The 20,890-nt window shown below is 57.9% G+C and overlaps 8 protein-coding genes across 8 annotated transcripts; 3 read left to right on the forward strand and 5 right to left on the reverse strand.

Moving 5' to 3' along the window:
- Positions 1-1,506: 1,506 nt before the first annotated feature.
- Positions 1,507-2,622, forward strand: PHSY_001015 (chitinase; the record flags this gene model as incomplete). Its single annotated transcript, XM_012331647.1, has 1 exon — positions 1,507-2,622. One exon carries the CDS (start codon positions 1,507-1,509, stop codon positions 2,620-2,622), a length of 1,116 nt encoding a protein of 371 aa, XP_012187037.1.
- Positions 2,623-2,828: 206 nt separating this feature from the next.
- PHSY_001016 (hypothetical protein) lies at positions 2,829-3,650 on the forward strand (the record flags this gene model as incomplete). Its single annotated transcript, XM_012331648.1, has 3 exons — positions 2,829-2,925; positions 3,199-3,323; positions 3,393-3,650. The coding sequence occupies 3 exons, from the start codon at positions 2,829-2,831 to the stop codon at positions 3,648-3,650; spliced, it is 480 nt and encodes a 159-aa protein (XP_012187038.1).
- Positions 3,651-3,847: 197 nt separating this feature from the next.
- On the reverse strand, positions 3,848-5,428 carry PHSY_001017 (hypothetical protein; the record flags this gene model as incomplete). Its single annotated transcript, XM_012331649.1, has 1 exon — positions 3,848-5,428. One exon carries the CDS (start codon positions 5,426-5,428, stop codon positions 3,848-3,850), a length of 1,581 nt encoding a protein of 526 aa, XP_012187039.1.
- Positions 5,429-5,884: 456 nt separating this feature from the next.
- PHSY_001018 (hypothetical protein) lies at positions 5,885-6,808 on the reverse strand (the record flags this gene model as incomplete). The annotated part of the gene is made up of 1 exon (XM_012331650.1): positions 5,885-6,808. The coding sequence occupies one exon, from the start codon at positions 6,806-6,808 to the stop codon at positions 5,885-5,887; it is 924 nt and encodes a 307-aa protein (XP_012187040.1).
- A 347-nt stretch (positions 6,809-7,155) lies between these two features.
- PHSY_001019 (hypothetical protein) lies at positions 7,156-8,604 on the reverse strand (the record flags this gene model as incomplete). The annotated part of the gene is made up of 1 exon (XM_012331651.1): positions 7,156-8,604. The coding sequence occupies one exon, from the start codon at positions 8,602-8,604 to the stop codon at positions 7,156-7,158; it is 1,449 nt and encodes a 482-aa protein (XP_012187041.1).
- A 703-nt stretch (positions 8,605-9,307) lies between these two features.
- Positions 9,308-16,406, reverse strand: PHSY_001020 (beta-1,3-glucan synthase; the record flags this gene model as incomplete). Its single annotated transcript, XM_012331652.1, has 2 exons — positions 9,308-16,123; positions 16,218-16,406. The coding sequence occupies 2 exons, from the start codon at positions 16,404-16,406 to the stop codon at positions 9,308-9,310; spliced, it is 7,005 nt and encodes a 2,334-aa protein (XP_012187042.1).
- A 351-nt stretch (positions 16,407-16,757) lies between these two features.
- On the forward strand, positions 16,758-17,837 carry PHSY_001021 (DNA repair protein; the record flags this gene model as incomplete). Its single annotated transcript, XM_012331653.1, has 1 exon — positions 16,758-17,837. One exon carries the CDS (start codon positions 16,758-16,760, stop codon positions 17,835-17,837), a length of 1,080 nt encoding a protein of 359 aa, XP_012187043.1.
- Positions 17,838-17,919: 82 nt separating this feature from the next.
- Positions 17,920-20,526, reverse strand: PHSY_001022 (mannosyl-oligosaccharide glucosidase; the record flags this gene model as incomplete). Its single annotated transcript, XM_012331654.1, has 1 exon — positions 17,920-20,526. One exon carries the CDS (start codon positions 20,524-20,526, stop codon positions 17,920-17,922), a length of 2,607 nt encoding a protein of 868 aa, XP_012187044.1.
- Positions 20,527-20,890: the final 364 nt, after the last annotated feature.

Below are 20,890 nucleotides of genomic sequence, written 5' to 3' on the forward strand. Positions count from 1 at the left end.
AGAGACATTTCTAGATTGTCAACGGGTTCCAGGCGACACAGTGAGCTGTGCATTCGTGACAGCAGCGATACAACATTTGCACCGACGCTGTTGCGCGCGCGTTCTCGCTGCATGGCTGGGCTGGGCTGGCTGCTGTGTCATTGAGCGCAGAGTGCCCTTGGCGTGCAATGCAATGCGTAGCTCCGGATCGACAAGGGAGAAAGTCACAAGCAGTAGTTCAGCCAGCTGACGGACCTCGTTCGGATTCGACAGCACAGCTTCTAGCCACCCTTGCAGCCAGGTCACACCTAGGAAGGGTTCGCTTGCCGCAGCCCAGCTTGCTGTAATCCTCCCGTCAGAATTGCAACTCTGCGCCTTACGCCGTCGTGTGTCACGACCCTTCTCACCAACATTGGGGATGCGTTGGTACGCTTCATCGTTGGGCAAACGGCATTAGCAGTCTGCTACCTGAAGCCATCATACTGCGCGGCTAACTTTGACTCGGAAATCCACCAAGATGAATAAGGCGTGCATGTAAACAGGAACGACACGGCCTCGCATGCGACGTGCGCTTCTGGCTGTTGGGCTGCTCTCATGTCTCGGCTCGAGCCTTGTTCGATTTGCCTCTTATTAATAAACAAGGCTCAGATCTCGTCGCCTCATTCGCTCGCTTGCATTGCTGCCGACCACGCTGTCGAAGATGACAAGCCTGATGCAGCATCCGATGCTTCTGCAGGTGATCGGGCAAGCCACCGTATTGTTGATCCTCGAAGACAGTCAATACCGCGGAACGCGAGCCATCCTCGGTAAGTGCTAATGCTGTGATCGATATATTTGGCTACATCTTCGGTCCTTGTTTTCTCCGACTTTGCGACCTACATCACACCGTGCCGGCCGCACACACTGATCGACTCCATCTTGTCGGATGAGTTGGCTGTCCCCTTCCGATCGTAAGCGCAGCTGGAGCCGGCGGGACCGCGAGTCAATTCTGCGACTCTGGAGGCAGGCCTTACAGGTCCGGACGCGGATCTTCCGCTGAACAGCGCGAGCCCCTGTCAGATTGTTGGCGGATGGTGCTCCTAGTCGTCATGAATCGGCCATCCCGAGCTTGGCCTCATCTTCCGTTTCGATTTGTCACAGCGTTTTCCTGTAGCAGATTGTTTCTGCAGATGTACGAAATGAACCTGTGCTCGACGTCGGTGATATGCATCGCGATCCATGCTCTGTCTTGTTTTGTTCGCCGAACCTCATTTGAGTGGGTTCAATCAGGCACGGTCCCTCCGACTCATTTCGTATCTATGCAGCAGCCGGGTCCGGCCCCACTTCACAACCTCCGACTCGGCAACCTGCCCTCAATCAAGAGAATCTGTATAAGAGCCGAGCCAAGATACATGTGTGCGAGTTTGCCTGCCTTGAGACTTGATTCTCCACACCTTTGCCACCACGGAGATAGACTCTCTTGGTGATGCAAACTGGCCGAGCAAGATGGTCAGAGTCGGATGCGAGCTCGACAAGGGACGGGTAGCGATGCGGCTGGCAAGCTGTATTCGGATAGGTTTTGGTGTCGTTTCTGCCACATTGGGCCCGTCGATCAATCCTACTTGCCATTCCGGTTCTATCGCTAAGGAAGGCAGGGCCGGTGGAGACAGCCGCAAGAGGAATCTCGATGGGCAACATCGAGGCAACTCACAAGTTGCAGACGACATCACCATGGAAGACGACCTCTCAACCCCCTTGAACCACAGCTCTCCTTCTGATCAGACTCCATTGAGTTCGGATGCTGGTTCGTCGCTTCCTTCATCGACTGACTCTTCCTCAAGTTCTTCCAGCGATCCGTTGTCACCGTCCACATCCCACGCAGACGCCGACAACAACCCTGGCTCTTCAGGATCGTCCTATACCAATCCTCTATCTCTCGCAGCTGGAATCTCGAGCAGCCCTATTGCGTCAACTACCACCACAACACCGTCGAACTCCACAGCTCTGCCTACAGTCACCTTGGGATACCCACCCATCCCGACCGCGTCCAATCTAGACCAGGGAGGGCTTAATTCGACTCTGTCCAATACATCTCCTACACAAAACCCACCGTCATCCGGAACGTCGTCCTCACGAACTAAGTCGATAGCTGTCGGAGTCACCGTACCTATGATCACCATCGCTATCGGTTTGATAGCGTTTTGGGTACTGGTCAAAAGACGACGGCGCGGCAGGGAGAGGGATGCGGAGAAAGCAGATGATAGGAACGTCGATGGGAACGAAACGCCGGGTGCGGAGACGCAAGCGAACACAGAAACGAAGGAGGCGGAATTAATCTTTGGATCGCTCGAACAGGACATCAAGCCGACGGATAGAGTGCGTGAAGTCCAGGACAGGGGCGGGTCGGATGAAGGTTCGCATGCGTCTAGATCGACTGTACGATTCCGGGTCGACGAGGCGAAAGCGGCAAATTTGCCAAACGAGCAGGTCCCGGTCTCGCCGTCAATCGCGCAAGTTCCCCTACCGCAGGGCGGCGGAGGAAATGACATGCTTGCAACCGGCACTCCGAACATCACCAGGGTCAGATCGAAGCGCAAACCCGTACCCAAGCTGGTCGAGACTACAGCCGAGGCACACGAAACGCATCCGGATGTAAAGCGCTAATGTCAGCAATACAGGTCGTGGTGCGATCAAGTTGAGCGTGTGGGTATTATCGCTGTCAATGCGAGTGAACCTGTGACGATGTGTATCGATCCGAGTTGATGCCAGCTGCCAAGAGGTACTGTACAAGCGGAGATGAATAAAAAGCGGCAGCGGATCGGGTGCGGGCAAGGTGATGCCGCAAGAGATGCCGTGCTCGCGCGAGCGCGATGCGGCGATTGCGATGCAGGGTCCAATTTTCTTCGCTGTCCGCAATGCCCAAAAAAAAGGGCAGGCAGTTCACCAGTCTGATCTTTGTGAAGACCGGTAGACCAAGATGCCCGCAGCAAAATTGTGGTACCCGCTATCGAGAGGGGAAGGGTTAACTTTTCTTGCTTCTCGTCGTTGATCATTTCCGCTTTTCGTCGTACAGATAGGTGTGAGGGGACAGTATCTTTCTTCAATTCTGAAGTGTATCGGCGACGGTCGAGGCGATCTTCCGAACCCTGCTAGGAAGGGCTCCACGTCAACGATTCGACTAGGCAGCGATCAGAATGTCGTCCTCCTCATCCTCATCCCCATCCTCGTCCTCCTGGACAGGCTGGTCGGCCACCTCACCCTCTACCTCCTCCTCCGCACCAGCATCCACACCACCCCTCGACTGGCTACCGGACACCTCACCACGCTACATCTGCGCCGACTGCGGTGCACACCTCGCTCTCCAAGTAAGCCTTACCCGCTTCATCCCCCTCTATAACCCTCCACTGACGCTCCCTTCCTGTTTTGCATTCTAGGACGAACTCATCTCGAAATCTTTCAGCGGTCGGGACGGCAAAGCGTACCTCTTCTCCTCCACGCTCAACACCACGCTCGGCGCCAAAGAAGATCGACACCTGCTAACGGGCATCCACACCGTGTGCGATCTGACGTGCAGAGGTTGCGGCAAAACCCTGGGGTGGTACTACTGGAAGGCGTGGGAACAGAGTCAGAAGTACAAGGAGGGGAAGTGGATCATGGAAAAGGTCAATTTGGAGAAGGTGAATGCTTGGTAAAAAGGGCAGGGAAGGAGCGCGCTTGTTGTTGTGGTTCGGGGGGTTTTGGTGTTCTTCGCATCTGCATCTTGCAACTCTCTGTTTTGGGTTCCTTGGCTGACACAGTTTGAGCTCGTTACGCTTGATGTCGAGACACAGGAATGAGTCGATATACCATTCACAGCATCGCCGTCACTACATCATCCTAAACACCGCACCTACAAACCACTCATCCCAATCCCACTACCCCTGAACAAAGTGATGCGCTTATCCTTCCCACCCGCGACCACCTCCTGACCGTCCTTCGACCAGTCCAACCCCAACACGCCCCTCTCACCCTTCGTCGCTACACTTGCATCCAACGTGAACAAGGCCTTCTTGCTGCTCCTCGCGTCCCACACCTTGACGCCCGATTCCAACCCGCTTGCGCTTGCGAACAGATTCGAGTCCAACGGATGCGCGGCCAGCGCGTCCACAGGTCCGCGATGTGCGTTGTTGATGCTCACGCCCAACGTCGCGGGTCCAGCAGTAGCGGATGTAGACGAGCGAATGTCGAAAAGATGAATCGCGCGATCCATCGATCCCACCGCGAGGGTAGAAGGTGAAAGCTGCGTCATGGAAAGCATCGGTCGCGTCTCCGCTGTGGAACAGGGTAACGAGAGAGACGTGTGGGTGATCCCACCCGAGCAGAGATCCCAGCCCTTGAGCAAGCCGTTGTAGCCGATGCTCCAGGCTCGATTGCTGTTCTTACCTGAGGATGTGCGTTCGAACAGCACAGCGGTGACGCGCGAGGAAGGGTGGGAGACGTTCTTGGCTCCCGTGACGGTGTGTGCGGTGGGTTGGGCGTGGTAGAGGATCATGGTGGGGTCGATGAAGCCTGGTTTGATGGTGGAAGAGGCTTTGGAGATGGACTTGCTTGCGTTGGTGGAGGTTTTTCGGCGTTTCGAGGTGGATTCTTGTTCGTCTTGATCCGAGTCGTCGTCGGAATCCATGGCGGCAGCGGAGGGACTGCTGACGAGATCGTCCCAGACAGCAACGATACCATCCCAACCACCACTCAGCACGCTGACTCCCTGAGGTCCCTGAGCAGTATCTACCGCACCGACGGGTGCATTGTGCGCCTCACCCTGCCACTTTCTTGCGCTCTTCCACGCATCGTCCACCTGCTCTACACTCCACAGCTGCACCCTACCATCCATACCACCCGTCACCAACGCATCGCCATTGGGAGTCCACCTGGCACTCGTCAGACTCGTGTTTCTACCACCCTGCACCGTGGCCTTGTTGATCGTGCTCAGCGTGTGCAACGCCTCCGTCGGGTTTGAGGGCGAAAACAGTCGGACGGAACCATCGTAACTGCTCGTCATGTAGATCTTTGCTGGAGCGAAGGAGCAGTCGACGGATGCGACCCAGTCGTCGTGTTCGAAGGCTGCGAGTCGTGTGGGTGGAAGCGTAGAGCGCACGTACTCGATGGTGAGGGTGGATTCGGAGGTGAGTCCGCCAGATTCGAGGTATTCGCCGAGCGTGGAGCGGAGGAGCGAAGAGTCGATGATGAAGTCGAACGGTACCGCAGCAGACGTGCTCTCGGCGTCGGAGGTGGAAGATACGAGCTTGTTGACGAGCGTCGAGAGGTGGGTTCGTCGCCACGAGACGGGGACCATGTAAGGGCCGGTAGGGATGGCATACTGGTCGAGAGAGGTGGTGAGGATGATGGGCACTGTCTGCTCTGCCGGAGCAGCAGCAGCCGATGATGATGCTGCACTCAGAGAGTGCGAGTCGTAGTCGTTGATCGCACTCATCGTGTGAGATGTAAGCTTGCGAAAGAGGCTGTTGTGAAGACGATGGTGAGGTGACGAGGAACGATTCTCAACAACAAAGTGCAATTTTCTTCTTCTCACCAAAATTTCTTCTTTTAACAAAAAACAAAAAAGATAAACAGAGCTCCGACTCCCGAAATTGTTCTTCATTGCTGCAGCTCTCCACGCTCGTACAACGCACGGACGATGACACTACCATCAATGCTTGCGTGGCATCATCTCCTTGTTAACACTACCTCAGTTGCATGACTGAGGGCAGAAGATCTCCTCAGAGCATGGGAGGTGCTGGCACACGCAGATCGACAATCACCGGCCTGCAACGAGGAAGAACAAGAAGTCAGCGCCGTCAGTCCCGTGTTTCCCTATGAGTGAGACTGTCACAGAGTACTTACTTGCATACGACTGTATACGAGACTGTTCACCGTCATCGTCAGCGTATCAGCAATTAGGAGGGTCAGCGTCGAGCCTCAGTCCCTGTTGATGTTGTCTGACCAGAGCACACTCACATTTGCGGTGGTTGTTCCACATGTCCTGATCGTACTCCACCAACGCAGCGTTGACGAGCACCGTCTCGTCCCCCTCCCCGTCGTGCTGCAACACAGACACGCCTCTCGCCTCATGGATGTGTCCGAACACGTGCAGCTTCGGTCTGATCCCACCCTCCTCCTTGTTCGCCTGCAACTTTCTCATCAGCTCTTCGCATCCCACCGGTGTTCCATCGTGAATCTTGTCCAGACCACCCAGGCTGTGTGGTGGAGTGTGCGTGACCAGCAGATCCACATCCTCCGGGATATCTTTGTGAACCTCTCTCGCCTGGGGTCCACGTTTGTAGTTCCACGCCCAATCTTCGAATTCGGGCGACCAGGGACTGCCCCACACCTTCCAGCTGTAGTGCTTGGTTTCCTTGCGGTCGATGGCGAAGGACCATGCTTCGTTGTCCAGGTACTTGAGACGGGCGTCGGCGAGGTTTTTGCTGCCGAGAATACGACGTGTAAGTGCAACGTCGTCCGGCGAGTCTTGGACGTTGTATGCAGCGTTGAGTTGACGTCCACGGGTCTCGTAGAAGTTGTCGACGGTGCAGGCCGAAAAGTCATGGTTACCGCAGGTGAAGATCTTGTGTGCGTGAGGCAGCGTCTTCAGCCATTCCACCTGAGCGGAAAAGTCGTCGGGCTGTCCCAAGGTTGTAAGATCTCCAGCGTGGAGCAAGACATCCCCAAAAGGTATAGCGGTGGTCTGGGAATGCGTGTCAGAGATTAGTACAAATCGTACCCATTCAGGGCCTGGTACTGCAGGTGGCGACGAGACGTCGTATTCAGTGTAGACGCGCGTATCGTGCTTCGAGCTTGAGGTGACCGATGTCATTGTCGTCTGCAAGCCAGAAAGTTGTTTGGTGTAGGTGCGAGTAGGGTGATGAGCAAAGGCAAGGTTGAGGTTGGCAGATAAGGTGATAGCCGCCGGTTCACGGGACCCCGAGACACTCGAAATCTGGCTCGTGCATCTCGCGGCTGTGAACCCTGGACCATTTGCGATCCACACTCTCACACAACTAACACATAAGAATCGCGTTGAGTGTATATGCGAGCAAGGGACGTCAAGACAAATAGTACAAATACATACGATGCAATCAAGAAGGGCGGAACAAACAGAACGGTGCAAGCAAGGAAACGAGGCATGCTGTAGGAGAGAACGAGAAAGTGTGACGAGCGCGATCAAAAGTAGACCCGAATCGCCTGGTTCAGGTAGCTCTCCGTCGGACAATAAGGACACTTGAACCGCCCATTGCCCTTGGCCAGTTTGGTCAACGTCTCCAAGCAGAGTACGTGACCGCACGCCAACATCATGGGTGGATTCTGCTCTGTACCCTGTTCCTTTGACACAGGGCACGCAAAGATCGAGTGGAAGCGCAGCCTTTGTGGCAGCGGAATCTCGATGGGCAACTCATCCGCCTGACTCCATTCGTTGCCTCTCTCCTTCATCACCGCCTTGACCTTGATGATCTTGTTGAGCGCGCCGCCAGCACCCACTTCGACGCCGATCGAGAGCGGCGCATCCTTGGCGATCTTATTTCGTGCGCAAAATTCGAGTCGGAACATGGGCTCCAGCAGCGGTGCATGCACCAGATTGGCATCTAGAAGCGGACGATACACCAGCGGTACTGTGGGGATGAGGTGCTCGACGGGCACAGAGTCAAAGCCTTCTGGTCCGTACGCCGGTGCTGGGATGAATGCGGGAAGATAAGCGAGCAACGTGAAGAGACGTTGGATCTCTGTCAGGTGGGTGCTACGGAAAGGCTTGAAATGTTCGCGACCGTACGCAAGGGCTCGCTCGACGTTGGTGTTGGCCAGCGACGCCAGTGCGAGATCCGGCGTGACCGTGCGGGCGTCGCCGTGAAACGACGCTGCGTTGGCTGACGTGGAGCCTGCATTGAGCTGATCGATCGAAGCGCTCATCATCTCGACGTTCTCCCCATCCGGATCCCGGTTGGCGATCGCTTCGTCGCTGCCCGGTAAGATGGCACCGGCGGCGATGCGGATGAACTGGCTCCTGTGCAGCGCGAACTCGAGCCCACTCTTCCTGGTCTGCAGCCACGCTCTCTCTTGCTCTGCCCAGCTGATGGCCGGACGCAAGTCGCCTCGAGACATGGCAGCCGCGACATTGTGCAATTGCACGTACAGAGCCTCGGTCTGCGGGGACAGGGGCAGCTTGGCCTCTGCTGCAAACTTGTAGCTTGTCGACCAGTCTCCATTCCTCTGCAGATGGTTAAATATGACACGCTCGAGCGCATTTTGAGCTTCTGTTGACGAAAACAGCGAAGGATCGGCGACGCCATCGATGGGGATGGGGAACTTTTTGTCGAGCGCCTTTGTGGATTTGGAGAGTGCCGCATGAAACTCTTTCTGGCGGTCGAGGATGGATTTCTGCGCCGTTTCGACCAAGGCTTTGAGCTCTGCGAGGAGCACCGCCGGGTTCGGAGGCGATGACGAAGATGCCGCTGAGCTGGCGATGGTAGCTTTGGCAGCCTCGACTTGGGCGATGAGCTTGTCGATCGAGTCGTGCACCGAGGGTTGCGTGGCGGCTGCTTTGGCGGATACCGAGTTGGAGTGCAAGCCGGGCGCACGCTTGGCGAGCTGCTCGAGTGACTTTTGCACTGCCTCCATGGTTCACGCGCTTAATGGAACGAAGAGTGTATATAGAAGCCAAATGGTAACGTGGTTGCAGGAACTCGACGCGGCGCTGCGTGGTCTTTCCTGAACGAGACGGCGAATCCTCCCCGGGTATGCGGATGGAAGACTGTGCCGTCGCTCGACAAGAAAAGCGATGAATGTGAATGCTCGCTGTCGTATCTGAGTCGATGCCAGGTGTGAACGAGACAGAGGTGTGAATGCAACATGTGAGTTAAACGACTATGGCCGAGATATGCGCTCGTCACGGTGCTTGGTCAAGGCGCTGTGCTAAGTGCTCGTTGAAACCGCAAGAGACTGGATTTGCAACCACCTTTCTTTTTGGTGGGCGGGCTGACTGAAATGAGCTGCAGTCCCTGCAGCCTCGCATATTTCGCAATGGACACTGCCCACGCGCCTCGTAGCAACCAACATTTTCAAGATCCGACTTCAACCGCAACTACAAGTACAAAGCATCGTGTGGAGCAGTCGAGCTCCAAGACCCTGATCCGCCATCGCCCATCGTCCGCAATGCTCACAACCCCTCACGTTTGATCCGCTCGTTCGTATCTGTCGCAAAGGAACGATGTACCGCACTGCACGCACAACAGATCATGCTCAGCCTTCAATACGCTCTCATGTCCAGAGAAACAAAGATTTTGTGATTGTAGATCAGCGTCATTGCTCGACAAAACACTCCTCAATCCACTACGACGTATCGACTCTTGATCGGCCTCTTCTTGACCGTGCCCGTCTTGGCCCCTCCCGGCGGCGGCGGAGGACCACCAAAGCTGGATCCTGCCGGCGTCGACGACCCTGACCCTCTTCCTGGCGGCGCTGCACCACCCATCGGCGGCTGCGAGGCAGGTGGCATCGAGTGATCCGCAAGGTTGCTCCTCGCCCTGTTCAGGCTTCCCATTCCAGGCGGTCCGCGGCTCGGTGCCAGTCCAGAACTGCCTTCGTCGTTGTCTTCGCTGATCGGAGGCGTCGCTCGTCCCATCGTGTAGCTGCCCGATGAAGAGCCGCGCATGGGTGGGGCACTCGACGCTCCCGCGCTGCGATCCGGCTGCGAGGCTGGGCTGGCCGATTGGGCTCGCGGAGGCGGGGGTGGCGGCGTGCTAGCTGCGCCGCCGCTGTCACCCACTTTCTTGTTGACCCAGCGCTTGAGCTCCTTGTCGTACACGAAGCTTGTCTCTTCGCCCAGGTGCGCCTTCTTCGCCTTGGCCTGCGCCTGCTGAGCCGCGCTGTCCGTGCTCGGACTGCGGCCCCAGATCCGACCAAACCACGACGCAGACGGCTTGAGCTCCTGCCTCTTTTCGTCGCCGCCTCCTCCCGCATTGCTGGCCGAGTCGTCTTTCTTGCTATCGGCGTCACTTTGCCTGGACGTATTTGCAGCAGCAGACGAGCTCGCGACGCTGTCTCTGCGCGATGCATCGCCTACCTCGGATTGTGGTCCATCCGCTGCGTTGCCCGTCGCTCTGCGACTGCTCGAATTGCCGAGTCCGAGATCGTCGTCGTCTTCCTCGTCCTCCTGGACGCCATCATTGCGACCGTAGGACGGTGCGTACTGGTTGCTTTGCGACTGCGGCTGCGGCGTTCGGCTGTTGGACGAAAGTGCATCGAATGGCGAGACAAAGCCACCTTCGTCGCCGCCCTCAAGAGCGTCTCCGCCACCAACGTTGCTGACAAACTGCGGCTTTTGGGCTCCATGCGGATCGTAGCCGTAGAACGGAGTAGCTCCGTGAGAAGGAGCTGCGTAGCCGTTCGCATCGCCTGCATCTTCGGCACCCGTCTCTGCGACCTGCGAATCGTCTCCGTACGTGCCGCCGTATCCACCGTAGCTGCTGCTGCCATAGCCACCGTAGTCACCGTAGCCCCCATAAGCCGACTCGGACCCAGCCGCTGCACCTCCAGCGTCGGTGCTGGGACGCCGAGAGCTGTCTGCATCGTATGTGCCCTGCCCGACGCTGCCATGCCACGGCGGAGTGTCAGCAGCAAAGCTCGTCTCGCCCGCGCCGCCGTACGTCGACGATGCGGCCGAAAATGCTGAGGCCTGGGCATTGTGGCCCGCGCCGTAAGCAGAGCCAGCATGGAGACCCGCACCGTAGCCGTGCGATGACCGAGCCGCCTCAGAGCTTGACCTGACACTGTCACGGTCGTGGTTGCTTGCCGCTTCGCTGCCATTGGCATTGCCCGCTGGCCTCGGCTGTGGCCAGTCACTGTACGGGTCCGAGTTGAGCGGTCGCATCGAAAGCGCCGTAGAAGCGCGATGCTTTGGCGAAGCGGCACGTTTGGTGGCATTGCGGAAGTCCATCGCCGAACCAGAGCGCGATGTCGGCACGCTAGGCGATCCCGTCCTGAGCTCGTTGAACGATGGCTGCCTCGTCATGCCACCCGACGCCGCATCCGGAGTGATGGCGCTGTAGTGCGAGAAGGGACCGAGACTCGACGACACGGAGCCCTTGCTGTTCTTGTTGGGCGAGTCGGCGTCCGCGGCTCCCTCCTCTCCGGCGATGAACTTGGTGAAGCGGCCCTCCAGCGCGCCCCAGACACCGTCCAGCGTGGGCCTCTGCATCTTGCGCGTCACCCAGTTGCCCCCGGGACCCGCTTGCGGTGCGCCGACGAGCCGGTCGGAAAGCTGCTTGGACTGCGATAGCAAAGTCGAGTGGAGGTAGGGGGAAGCTTTGCTCTGCTTTAGACACTGCGCAATCGCTTCGCAGTATCGCTGCGCCTTGCCCACCTCGCCGAGATCAGCAAGCTGCTGAGCATGCACGAGCTTGTAGGCCTGCAAGTGAGCGATGCCAGGGAAGGGCTCTTGGCCTTTCACAGTCGGCACCAGTCCCTGAGCAAATTCGAGCACCTCGGACATTAAGATGCTGTCGAGGTCCTGCGCGAAGGCGGCAGATGTCTTGGGGCTCGACAACCCCAGCAGGGTGAAGCGCGCGCCGTTCGTGTCCGCACCACCGATCGGCGACGTCTGAGGCGACAGCAGATAGCAGAAATGCGCTGCCTCGATCAGCCCACGCGTGCAGAGGCCGTCACCGATGGCCGTCAAGGCTGCCGAGTCGCTGGCACTGCGATTGCTCGCTACGATCGCAGCGGACTCCTTCCAGCTGGGAAGTACCGCGGATGTCGTGTTCGAGTCGACCGGCGTTGGCTGCAAAGCGCCCATCTGACCGAGCTGCGTCTTGGTCCGGAAGAGATCAAAGATCGATGCCGGGTCCTGACCTGAAAAGACGTTGTACGCCACCTTGAGCCCCTGCAGATCTCCCTGGCCTTGGTTGACGAGCGATATTTCTGCAGCGCCCACTTCGTTCTCGATAAATTCGCTGACGACCTGCTTCCAACAATCCTTGTCGACGCAGCTGGCGATGGTCATAGCGTGCGCCCACATCTTTTGAGCGACGGCGTACTCGACAGCTTCCCTCCGTTCGCCGCGCAGCAGCATGCCTTGCACCTTTTGCAAGAAGCCGGTGCGTAGCTCGTGCGAGGTGACGACATCGCCCTCTGCACCGCCGTCTGGTGTCGCGGAGGTCACCGACATGGCGAAGGCTCCCGAGGATGCGGTTTCGCGCGTCTCGGGTGCAACAATCAGAGATCTGACTCCTTGCTCGAAAGCGGCTGAGCTCGTCTGGCCGTCATTTTCGACGAGCAGTCTCAGCAGCCGCAGGAGCAGCACCTTGTCCTCGGTCCTGCGAGCTTCGAGCTCTCCATCCTGTTCGACCGCAGCTCCTTTGTTGAAGCCCGTGGACGACGTCGAGAAGGAGGGGCGTCGTCGTAGGTATCCGACACCAGCAGAAAGGTCCTGAACGCGCTCGTCGAGATGCTTGATCACCGCCGCCTTCTTGCTCTTACCGGAGGCTGCAGCGCCCGTGGCCCTCGACAGCACATTGGTCCCAGCAGCTCCTTCGAAGACAGGACCTGGAAACGTCAGCGGATCAAAGGCCGATGCGTATGCTGACGACGGCACCAGCGATGAGAGCGCCTGTACGTTGATCTGGGTTGGGTAACTCGAGGCATTGTACGAGTAGGATCCATACGCGTTGCCGGAGCCGCTGGCGCCGTTGGCTCCCTGTGCGTCGGAAGAGCCGCGCGAGGTGGGAAAGTAGCTGACGAGCTTGCCTCCGATGCCGAAGCTGGCGATCGGAATGGTTGCACCGCGCCTCGTTTCGAGCATGTCTGCGCTCGCTTCTGATGCAGATTGGGAGCGTGCGTCGCTCGCAGCACTGGGCGCTACTTGTCCTGTTCCTGCTGTGCTGGAGGCGTACTGATCATGCGGCGCATAAGGCGAGGGAGGTGCGCCGTACGCGTTGACGTTGCCGTACTGCTGCGGTGAGATTGCGCGCTTGTTTTCGTCAAAGTAGTTGGCCTCTGCGGACTGGTCATCGATATATTGAGTCTGTCCGAGGGTGTCCGACGTGCCGGCCTCAACCCCTCGTTCAACGTGTGCATGGCCGTTGGCTGCATCGTATGGATCGGCAGAGCGATCACTGACTGGAGGCGGGCCATAGCCCCCGTACATGGGTTGCTGGTGTTGATTGTTTCCAAAGGTACTGTTCGAGACCGCGGAGGGACTGTATGGATCCTGCACAGTATCGTTGCCAATCGTCGACGAGTTGGCACCGAGCCAGCTGCCTTGCTCACCGTGAGCGGCAAGGGGCGTCCTTGCCTGAGGATCGTCTTCGCCGGGCGCTGAGGCTGCAAAGGTCTGGGGCGGTCCGTAGGCTTCGGTCGAAAGCGCGTAAGGATCCTCGTTGGCGTGTTGTGCGGAGCTATAGGCCTGCTGAGTAGACTCGTGACTGAGCGAGTAAGGATTGTATTCAGTCGTTGCGGGTGCCTGTTCGCCACCTTCTTCGTCCCAGCTGTTCCAGTTGGAGCTCTCGCGGGCAGCATCGGTCTGATCGTAGTCGTAGCCACCTTCTGCGTCGTACTGACCAGTCTCGGCATCTCCATAGCCTGGGCCATGCGACCCGGCGTGGTCCGCCGCTTGTGGAGTGGATCCGTCTTCTTCTGCTGCATAGCCGATCTCGGCATGCGAGCTTGGCATTTCCTCGTTCTGCTGATCCTGATAAAGGTTCAGATCGCCAAACGCATTGGCCGCCTCGTCGACGGCATCGTGCGGCTGATCGCCAGAGAGTTGGTGTTCCACCTCGCGCATCGAGGTCTCGACCTCGTCTGCAGCCTCTGCGTCATAGCCGTTGCCATGCTCTGATTCGTCCGTGACAGTGAGTGTGGGCAAAGACTCGTCTCCAGCATTCAATGCAGGAGGCGTAGCTGCTGCCTGCTCGAGCGAGTCGACCCATGCAGAAGGCGGGGCTTTGTACGTGGCTGGTGGGGTGTCTGTGGATCCTAGCAAGGCTTGTGCTCGTTTCTGAGGTGTTTGGACACCGTTCGACGGCGCAGATGCCAGGTCTTGCTGGCTTTCCTCCTCTAGCGAGACGGCCGACGAAGAGCGCGTCGGCATTGGCGGAGCCTCCAGAGTGGCGGACGAAGCAGAACTAGTCGCAGCATGAGCATTGCGCGAAGCGGAGCGGGAGGGGCCTCTGGGAGGACCGCGAGGCGGTCCCTGCGGTGGACCCTTGGGAGGCGGTGGAAGGCTGCTAGCTGTGGCAGTCGAGGACGAAGGTGCAGCAGGGCTGGCCGTGGTGGCAGGTGGATCGTACGGGCTCGGTGCACGCGCAAGACTCTGATGGCTTTGGTGTACATTTGCGCCTTGCAGATCGCCGTATGCACCAGCGCTGAGGCTCGATCCGTTGGTTTGCCCGTAGCCGGCGTCGTGTGAGTAGTCTTGGCCTGAGTGTCCCTGTTGCTGCGACTGCTGAGGCTGCTGAGATGGTGCGTATGGATTGTAGGCATCACTTTGCTGTTGCGAGTAGGGATCAGTTGCCGAGGGCTGCTGAGCGTAGTTGTCGCTGCCGTACGTTGAATACGGATCAGCGCTGTATTGGTCCTGCGAGCTTTGCCCAGCAGTTGCAGCTGTATCGTACGCCTGTTCGCCTGCAGAGGCATCGTATGCGTAGCTCTGGCCCTCGTCGTAGCCTGCATATGTGGCAGAGGCGTCCGTGCTCGCTTGGTAGGCAGGATTGGCTGCGTACGCATTAGCGTCGTAGCCTTGCTGAGCCATTTCTCTTGCATCGTCGGCAGACGGAGCAGCCGCGTAAGGATCCGCTGCAGCGTAACTGGCGATATTTCCATTGCCTGACTGGTCGTAGCCGTATTGATCGGCATGAGTATCCTGTTGCTGCCCGTAGCCTGACTGCGAGTAATCTTGATGTGCGAAATGCTGCTGAGCGTGTTCCTGCTGATCGTAGCCATGCTGATCGTAGCCCTGTTGATTGTAGCTTTGCTGACCGTAGCCTTGCTGGTCATAGCCTTGCTGATCGTACCCCTGCTGGCTGTGATTCTGCGGGTCGTAGCTTGGCTGCTGATCGTAGCTCTGTTGCTGATCGTAGCTTTGCTGTTGATCGTAGCTTTGCTGTTGATCGTACCCTTGCTGCTGACCATAAACCTGCTGCTCATCGTACCCCTGCTGCTGATAGTCGTAGCCGGATTGCTGATCGTAATTCTGCTGATGTTGTGAGTAGTCGTACCCTGGATGTTGCTGGTCGTAGCTGTAGGCTTGCTGCTGTTGGTCGTAGTCATAGCCTTGATGATACTGTTGCTGCTGATCATAAGATTCTTGCTCGTGGCCAACAATTTCGGAGCCAGCACTTGCAATGGGCCGACCGTAAGCATCGTACTGGGTCTCTGCAAAAGGTTCGTTGGCAGCCTGATTTTCCCCCTGATTCGGCCATGATAGGGAGCCTTGACCACCGGCCTCTGCAGCGAATGGATCGGCTGGATGAGAAGATGTGCCGTCTTCGTTGACGTGTGCAGCTGCTGCTTGGCCATGTTGCTCGGCTCCCTGGGCGAGCCAATCGTCCTGGTAGCTCGAGTCGCCAAACAGACCTCCTGGCGATGCTGGGCCTGATGAATGAGCGCTTGCCTTTCCGTCGGTGCCGGGCACTGTCAATCCATCTGTCGCAGGTGGGAGAGCCGCAGGATTCGCCGACGGCTGAGCAAGGCCTGACGATGCGGACTCGCTTCCGAAGAGGGATGTGACTGGATCAGCAGCTGAAGCCGAGCCTTTCAAATCGCCGTGAGTGTTGCCTGCACTGGACGAACCGAAGAGGTCCGGCTCCTCTTCAGCTTCGGTGAGCTGTCCGAGAGAGCTGGTGCCGTTGGAGGCGGCGATGCTGGAGAAAGGGTCATCGTCGCCGGCAGAGCCGAAGAGGGAAGCGGCAATTCCGACACTCGGTTTGGGAGCATGTCCCCTCTTGAAAGATGTTGTCGAGGGTAGTTGAAGAGACGAAGTGTCGACGGCGTCTTTCTCGGTGGTTGTTGGGGAAGCGGCGTCAGAAGCAGCGGTAGGCTGTGGAACCTCGTCTGCGACCGCCTTGTCGTCGATCTTGGATGGTGGGCTGCTCATGATGGAGGAGGATCGTAAGTTTGACCGTGAGTCGATCGACCGAACGACCTGTGCGCGAAGACGTATCGGTGTGTCGTGAATGGATCAAGTCATGAAACGAATTATAGCACGGGGAAGATCTGAGCGACTTGCGATGCTAGACCGGAGCAGGCGGTCGTGATCGTAAAAGCGGCAAGGTGATCCAGGAACGCAGCGATGTCGTTGGGTCTTGAACGATGCGGGTGAGCGCGTTGCCCCAGTGAAACGTATCCCTGGCACGATGGTGGACGAGAGGTGGAGCCAGCTTCAATGACGACCGAAGCGTATCGTTGCGTCGCGTTGCCATGTGCATTTGCTGAAAGTCAGTGCACGAGTCTCTCTTTGCTCTCACACCGCCGGTGCCGGGCCAATGAGCGGTACAAAAGAGGTGCTGCAGTCTCGGTGTATGTTTGACTTTGACTCTCGGGCCACGTCGAAGCGAAATTCTGGCTTCCTTTCGCCATTTGTAAGCCTGATGTGTTCATGTGAAGCTAGGAATGTCTGCAAATGAGGCTCTCACATCTCGAAAGGGAAGAAATGGCAACTCAGCCTCCACCTTGCTTGCCCTTCCTAGCGACTGTGACCTACCTTGCTAGACCATGGACCCTCCTGCTTCTCTTGCTTCTACGATATCGCGGAACAATACCACTTCACGTTTCACACAATGGCGGCAATCGCCTCGTCCTCTTCCGTGACAATCGACGATATGGACGCAGCCGACCGAGCCTGGGCAATCCAGGAGAACAGGTTCCGCGCCAGAGCACGACTCCGCCTCCAGGCAAGGGCTCGCAAACCCCGAACGCTTCCGGGCAGCAAACCTGCCTCCACCGCTACGGCATCGAATGTACAACAGGCACAACCTTCCGGATTGAATGTGCCGTCGATCGGACCCAACGCCAACCTCCGTTCGGTGCCGGCAACTAGTCGTAACGCGCAGCTTGATGCTGCTCAGCTCAAAGTGGTCGGAAGCAAGGGCAACGTCGCACGCACACGCAAGACCGACGATGGAGAGATTCCCTTGCAGCGGGACAAAGCGCTCGGCGACTACATCGAGTTCGACCTATCCAAGCTTCACAACAGCAAAGGAGGTTTCCTGATCGACGATGAAGATCCTACCGGATCGCGCAAGACCTTGGACGATCTGCGCAAAGAAAAGGAACGCGAGAAGCAGCGCATGCGCGACTACGCCGAACCAGGCATCTCACTCGACCTGCAATCCAGGCCCACCTGCGAGAGCTGCGGAAGCCCCGAAATCGTCGACCACCCGTTCAAGCGTGTCTTTGGCATCTACGTCTGTCACAAGTGCGAACGCGAAAAGCCCGAGGTCTACTCGCTCTTGACCAAGACAGAAGTCAAGGAAGACTACCTCTTGACCGACGCCGAGCTCAAAGACGAAGAGCTGCTGCCGCATCTTCTCAAGGCCAATCCTCACAAAGCGACCTACTCCAACATGATGCTCTTCTGTCGCAAGCAGGTCGAAGAGTTCGCCTTTGGTCCCGGCAAATGGGGCTCCGAAGCAGGTCTAGACGAAGAGTTCGAGCGAAGAGAGGAGGAAAAGGCGAAGAAGAGGGGTAAGAAGTTCCAGCAGGGCTTGGCCGATCTCAGGAAGCGCACGAGGGACAACGTGTGGCAGAGGAGGAAGGATGACGAACACGTCCACGAGTGGGAGGAAGTTGATTTGAGGGGGAAGGCAGTTCAGAGGTGTACTCAGTGTGGCTACGCCGTGGAGGTCGAGGTGTTCTAGGCAAGAATCCGCTGCTACACGATGGATAAGACAAGCCAGATGGAATGTGCAGTAGATTGAATGTATGATATGCGATGCAGTCTTATGGGAAGATCTCGGCCATCATGAGGGCCACGGTGCTCGACCAGCCTGTGAAGGGATAACCCCTTTGACCGTGGCCGTCGGTTGGATTGTACTGTTCGAAGACGTAGCCTGTCCTGGCGTACTCTTTGAACGTGTTGTCCACCACGTTGCTTCGCAGCTTTTCGTAGATCTCGCGTGCCTTTTGTTGGTGCGGACCCGACGTCGTGGCGTACTTGTTTCTCAATGCTCGTAAGCTGAGGTAGCTCATGTGCACCCACACGGGACCGCGCCAGTAGTTGTCTCCCTGACCAAAGTGTTCGTCTTTGGGGCTGAGCGATCGGATGCCGTATGGTGACCAGAGCTGCTCAGGGTCCGAGAGGAGATCCAAAACGTGGCCCAGATGAGGCGAGTCCGCATCCAGCAGTTCGAGCATGAAGGGGAACAACGAGACGTAGCCAGCGTGGCAGACGTGATACGATTGATCGTGCTCGTCGACGCTCGCATCGCAGTACATCTTGTTCTCTTCGCTCCAGTGCAGGTCTTCCAGGTTGGCGACGATGTCCGAGTAGTGTCGCGTGTACTCCTCCACGTCGTCTTCCTTGTCGAGTACGCGTGCGATCTTGGCCATGGTATCGGCGAACGAGCCCATCCACGAATGCAGGTCGACGTGAAGCTCGCCTGTGTGTGCGACGGGTGCACGTGGGAAATCGTCGAGACCGCTGGTCAGGACATGCTCCTTGGTACGGCCACGCCATCGATACGCTTCGTGCTTCGAGGTGGCTTCGCGATCCCATTCGCGGATCTCTCCGCGCTGCGTGCGACGGAACCAACGGTAGTGTCGACGCAGCTTGGGGTAGATCTCGCGCAGGAACGTTTGACCGAGTGCTGCCGAGGCAAGCATCTTTTCCGAGACGGGCGCGGTGTCGAGGGCTTCAAAGTCGGACAACGTCTGTTGACTGCCGAGCGAGGCGACGCTGAGTCCCGACTTTTCGATCCGCGCAACGAGTCGGTCCACGTAGGCGCTGACGGCCAAGATCAGCGTCGGCGGGTTGCCGTACTGGGGGTACTGCGTCTGGAAGCCGTCGGGAACACGAGACCGAGCCTCGTCGCCAAGGATCTGTTCACGAGCCACCCAGCCGTCCTGGTCGATCAGTCGGATCCAGCTCCGTAGAATATCGAGACTGAGGTCGTTGTCCCATGCGCCGATGTGAGCCAGATGGAAGCCTTCATCCCAGTAGAAGCCACGCGGGAAGATGTTCCTGCACGGAGTTGCAGTGAAGAGCTGTCCTGGCTCGGTAGGCTGCGGATTGGCTTGGCCGTGGACATCCGGATCGTAGACACCGGAGCCCGTCTCGGCATCGTACTCGTGCCTGAAGGAGCGATCGACGATGGACGAGCCATGGTAAAAACCGATGCCGCCCGTGATGGATGAGGTGAGGTCGCGTGCAAACTCGATCTGCTGTGCCGAGTAATTTTTGCTGCCGAGATGAAGAGCCTGCTCGAAGCGTGCGTCGTATGCATCGCGAGAGGCTCTGAGCGCCTGAGTCAGTCCGGCTGACGAGAGGCGTTCGCCTTTCGGTGTGGAAGCGCTGTCGTAAAAGATATCGAAGGTAAAGTTGCCGGTGAACGACTTCTGGACGGCAAAGATGGTGGAACCGGGAGCGACCTGGTCCGAGAGACTGAGGGTGAGAGCGGGATCAGGCATCTTGTCTTGACCGTGGGTCTGCGCGGCTTCCTGCAAGCGAATCATTAGGTCGTTCTGGATGATCTCCTTGGACTTCCATACTGCTTCGATGGGGACGCGCTTGCCAAAAACGTGGGACTTGCCTACGGTCTCGGCATAGTCGTCGGCGGTGGCAGATCCGCTGGGACGCGTGACGAACTGATTGTCACCCGCATTTGCGTTGCCGTGAGCGGCCGTCGGCTCTTCGATACGGAGGATAAAGTCGCCGAGGCCCGGAACGGACCCAGCGAGACGAATTGGCTCCTCGCGCTGAATGCCGTGACCTGGATCCATCTCGGTTTCTAGACCGAGCTCGCTCGTGAGGCTTTCGATGGCGGTGTACCAGAAGGTTGTGAGCGATGCGGGTTTCGTTGCGTCGATGACAGTACCGGAGATACGAGCGCCCCAGCTGCCCCCGTTCTTGTTGGCGGTGTCGACCTTGACGAAGCTGGTCTCGAGGCGATAGTTGTTCTCGTTGTCGTTGATTTCCTGCACGCCAAACTCACGGCCGTCGTGGTACTTCCAGGTGAAGCCCTTCATACCATCCTGGTCGCTGCACTGGTGTCGAATGTGCTGGAAATCGGTGTAGTCCTGCAAGCCGAACCAGGCGAGACCGGTGAGGAGCGAATCTGGAAGGCGAGGACGGAGGCCAAAGTAGATCTGTGGACGATAGGTTCCCCACAGTAGCGATGCGTCGGCTTCGGCTCGCGCCAGCTCCAATTCGGGCGATAGTGAGATGGCCTCGACGTCGTCTGTGTCGATGTCGTCGTCCACGTCGTCATCGTCTTGTGCCTGGGCGCGATGCGGAGCGACGAGGAGAAGCAGGAGCAACGATGCTGCTATGATGGCCAGAAAGGCTCTTAGACGTGCCCTCGACCGGGCCGCGGTGTTGTTGCGCCTCATCGATGATCTGGCCACGAGGTGCTTGACACATAAGTGAGTAGTCGAACGTCGTGGAGTAGGCCGGAGAGCGTCGGACAACTCAGCTAGAAAACGTGGAGGCAATCTTCCAAGCTGTGGCCTGTGCGGCAGCAAGGCCAGAGAATATGAACAGCAATGTTAGGCCTTACTAGACCTGGCAGTCGGCATCGAGATGTGAGAAATCCGGGTTCACTGCCTTGGACCAGCTTTGCTGCACGGCAGCCATCCACTTGGTTGCAACTCATGCCAAATGTAAGATCCGAGTCTGAAACATCGGAGTGCGCATCTGTTTGTGTTGATCAGCCCCGTACCTTGCCGGGTAGTGAATGCACTTCGTCGCGCGAGT

Source organism: Pseudozyma hubeiensis (genome assembly GCF_000403515.1).
Source record: "Pseudozyma hubeiensis SY62 DNA, scaffold: PHS13, whole genome shotgun sequence".
In the NCBI taxonomy this organism is placed as follows: Eukaryota; Fungi; Basidiomycota; class Ustilaginomycetes; order Ustilaginales; family Ustilaginaceae; genus Pseudozyma; species Pseudozyma hubeiensis.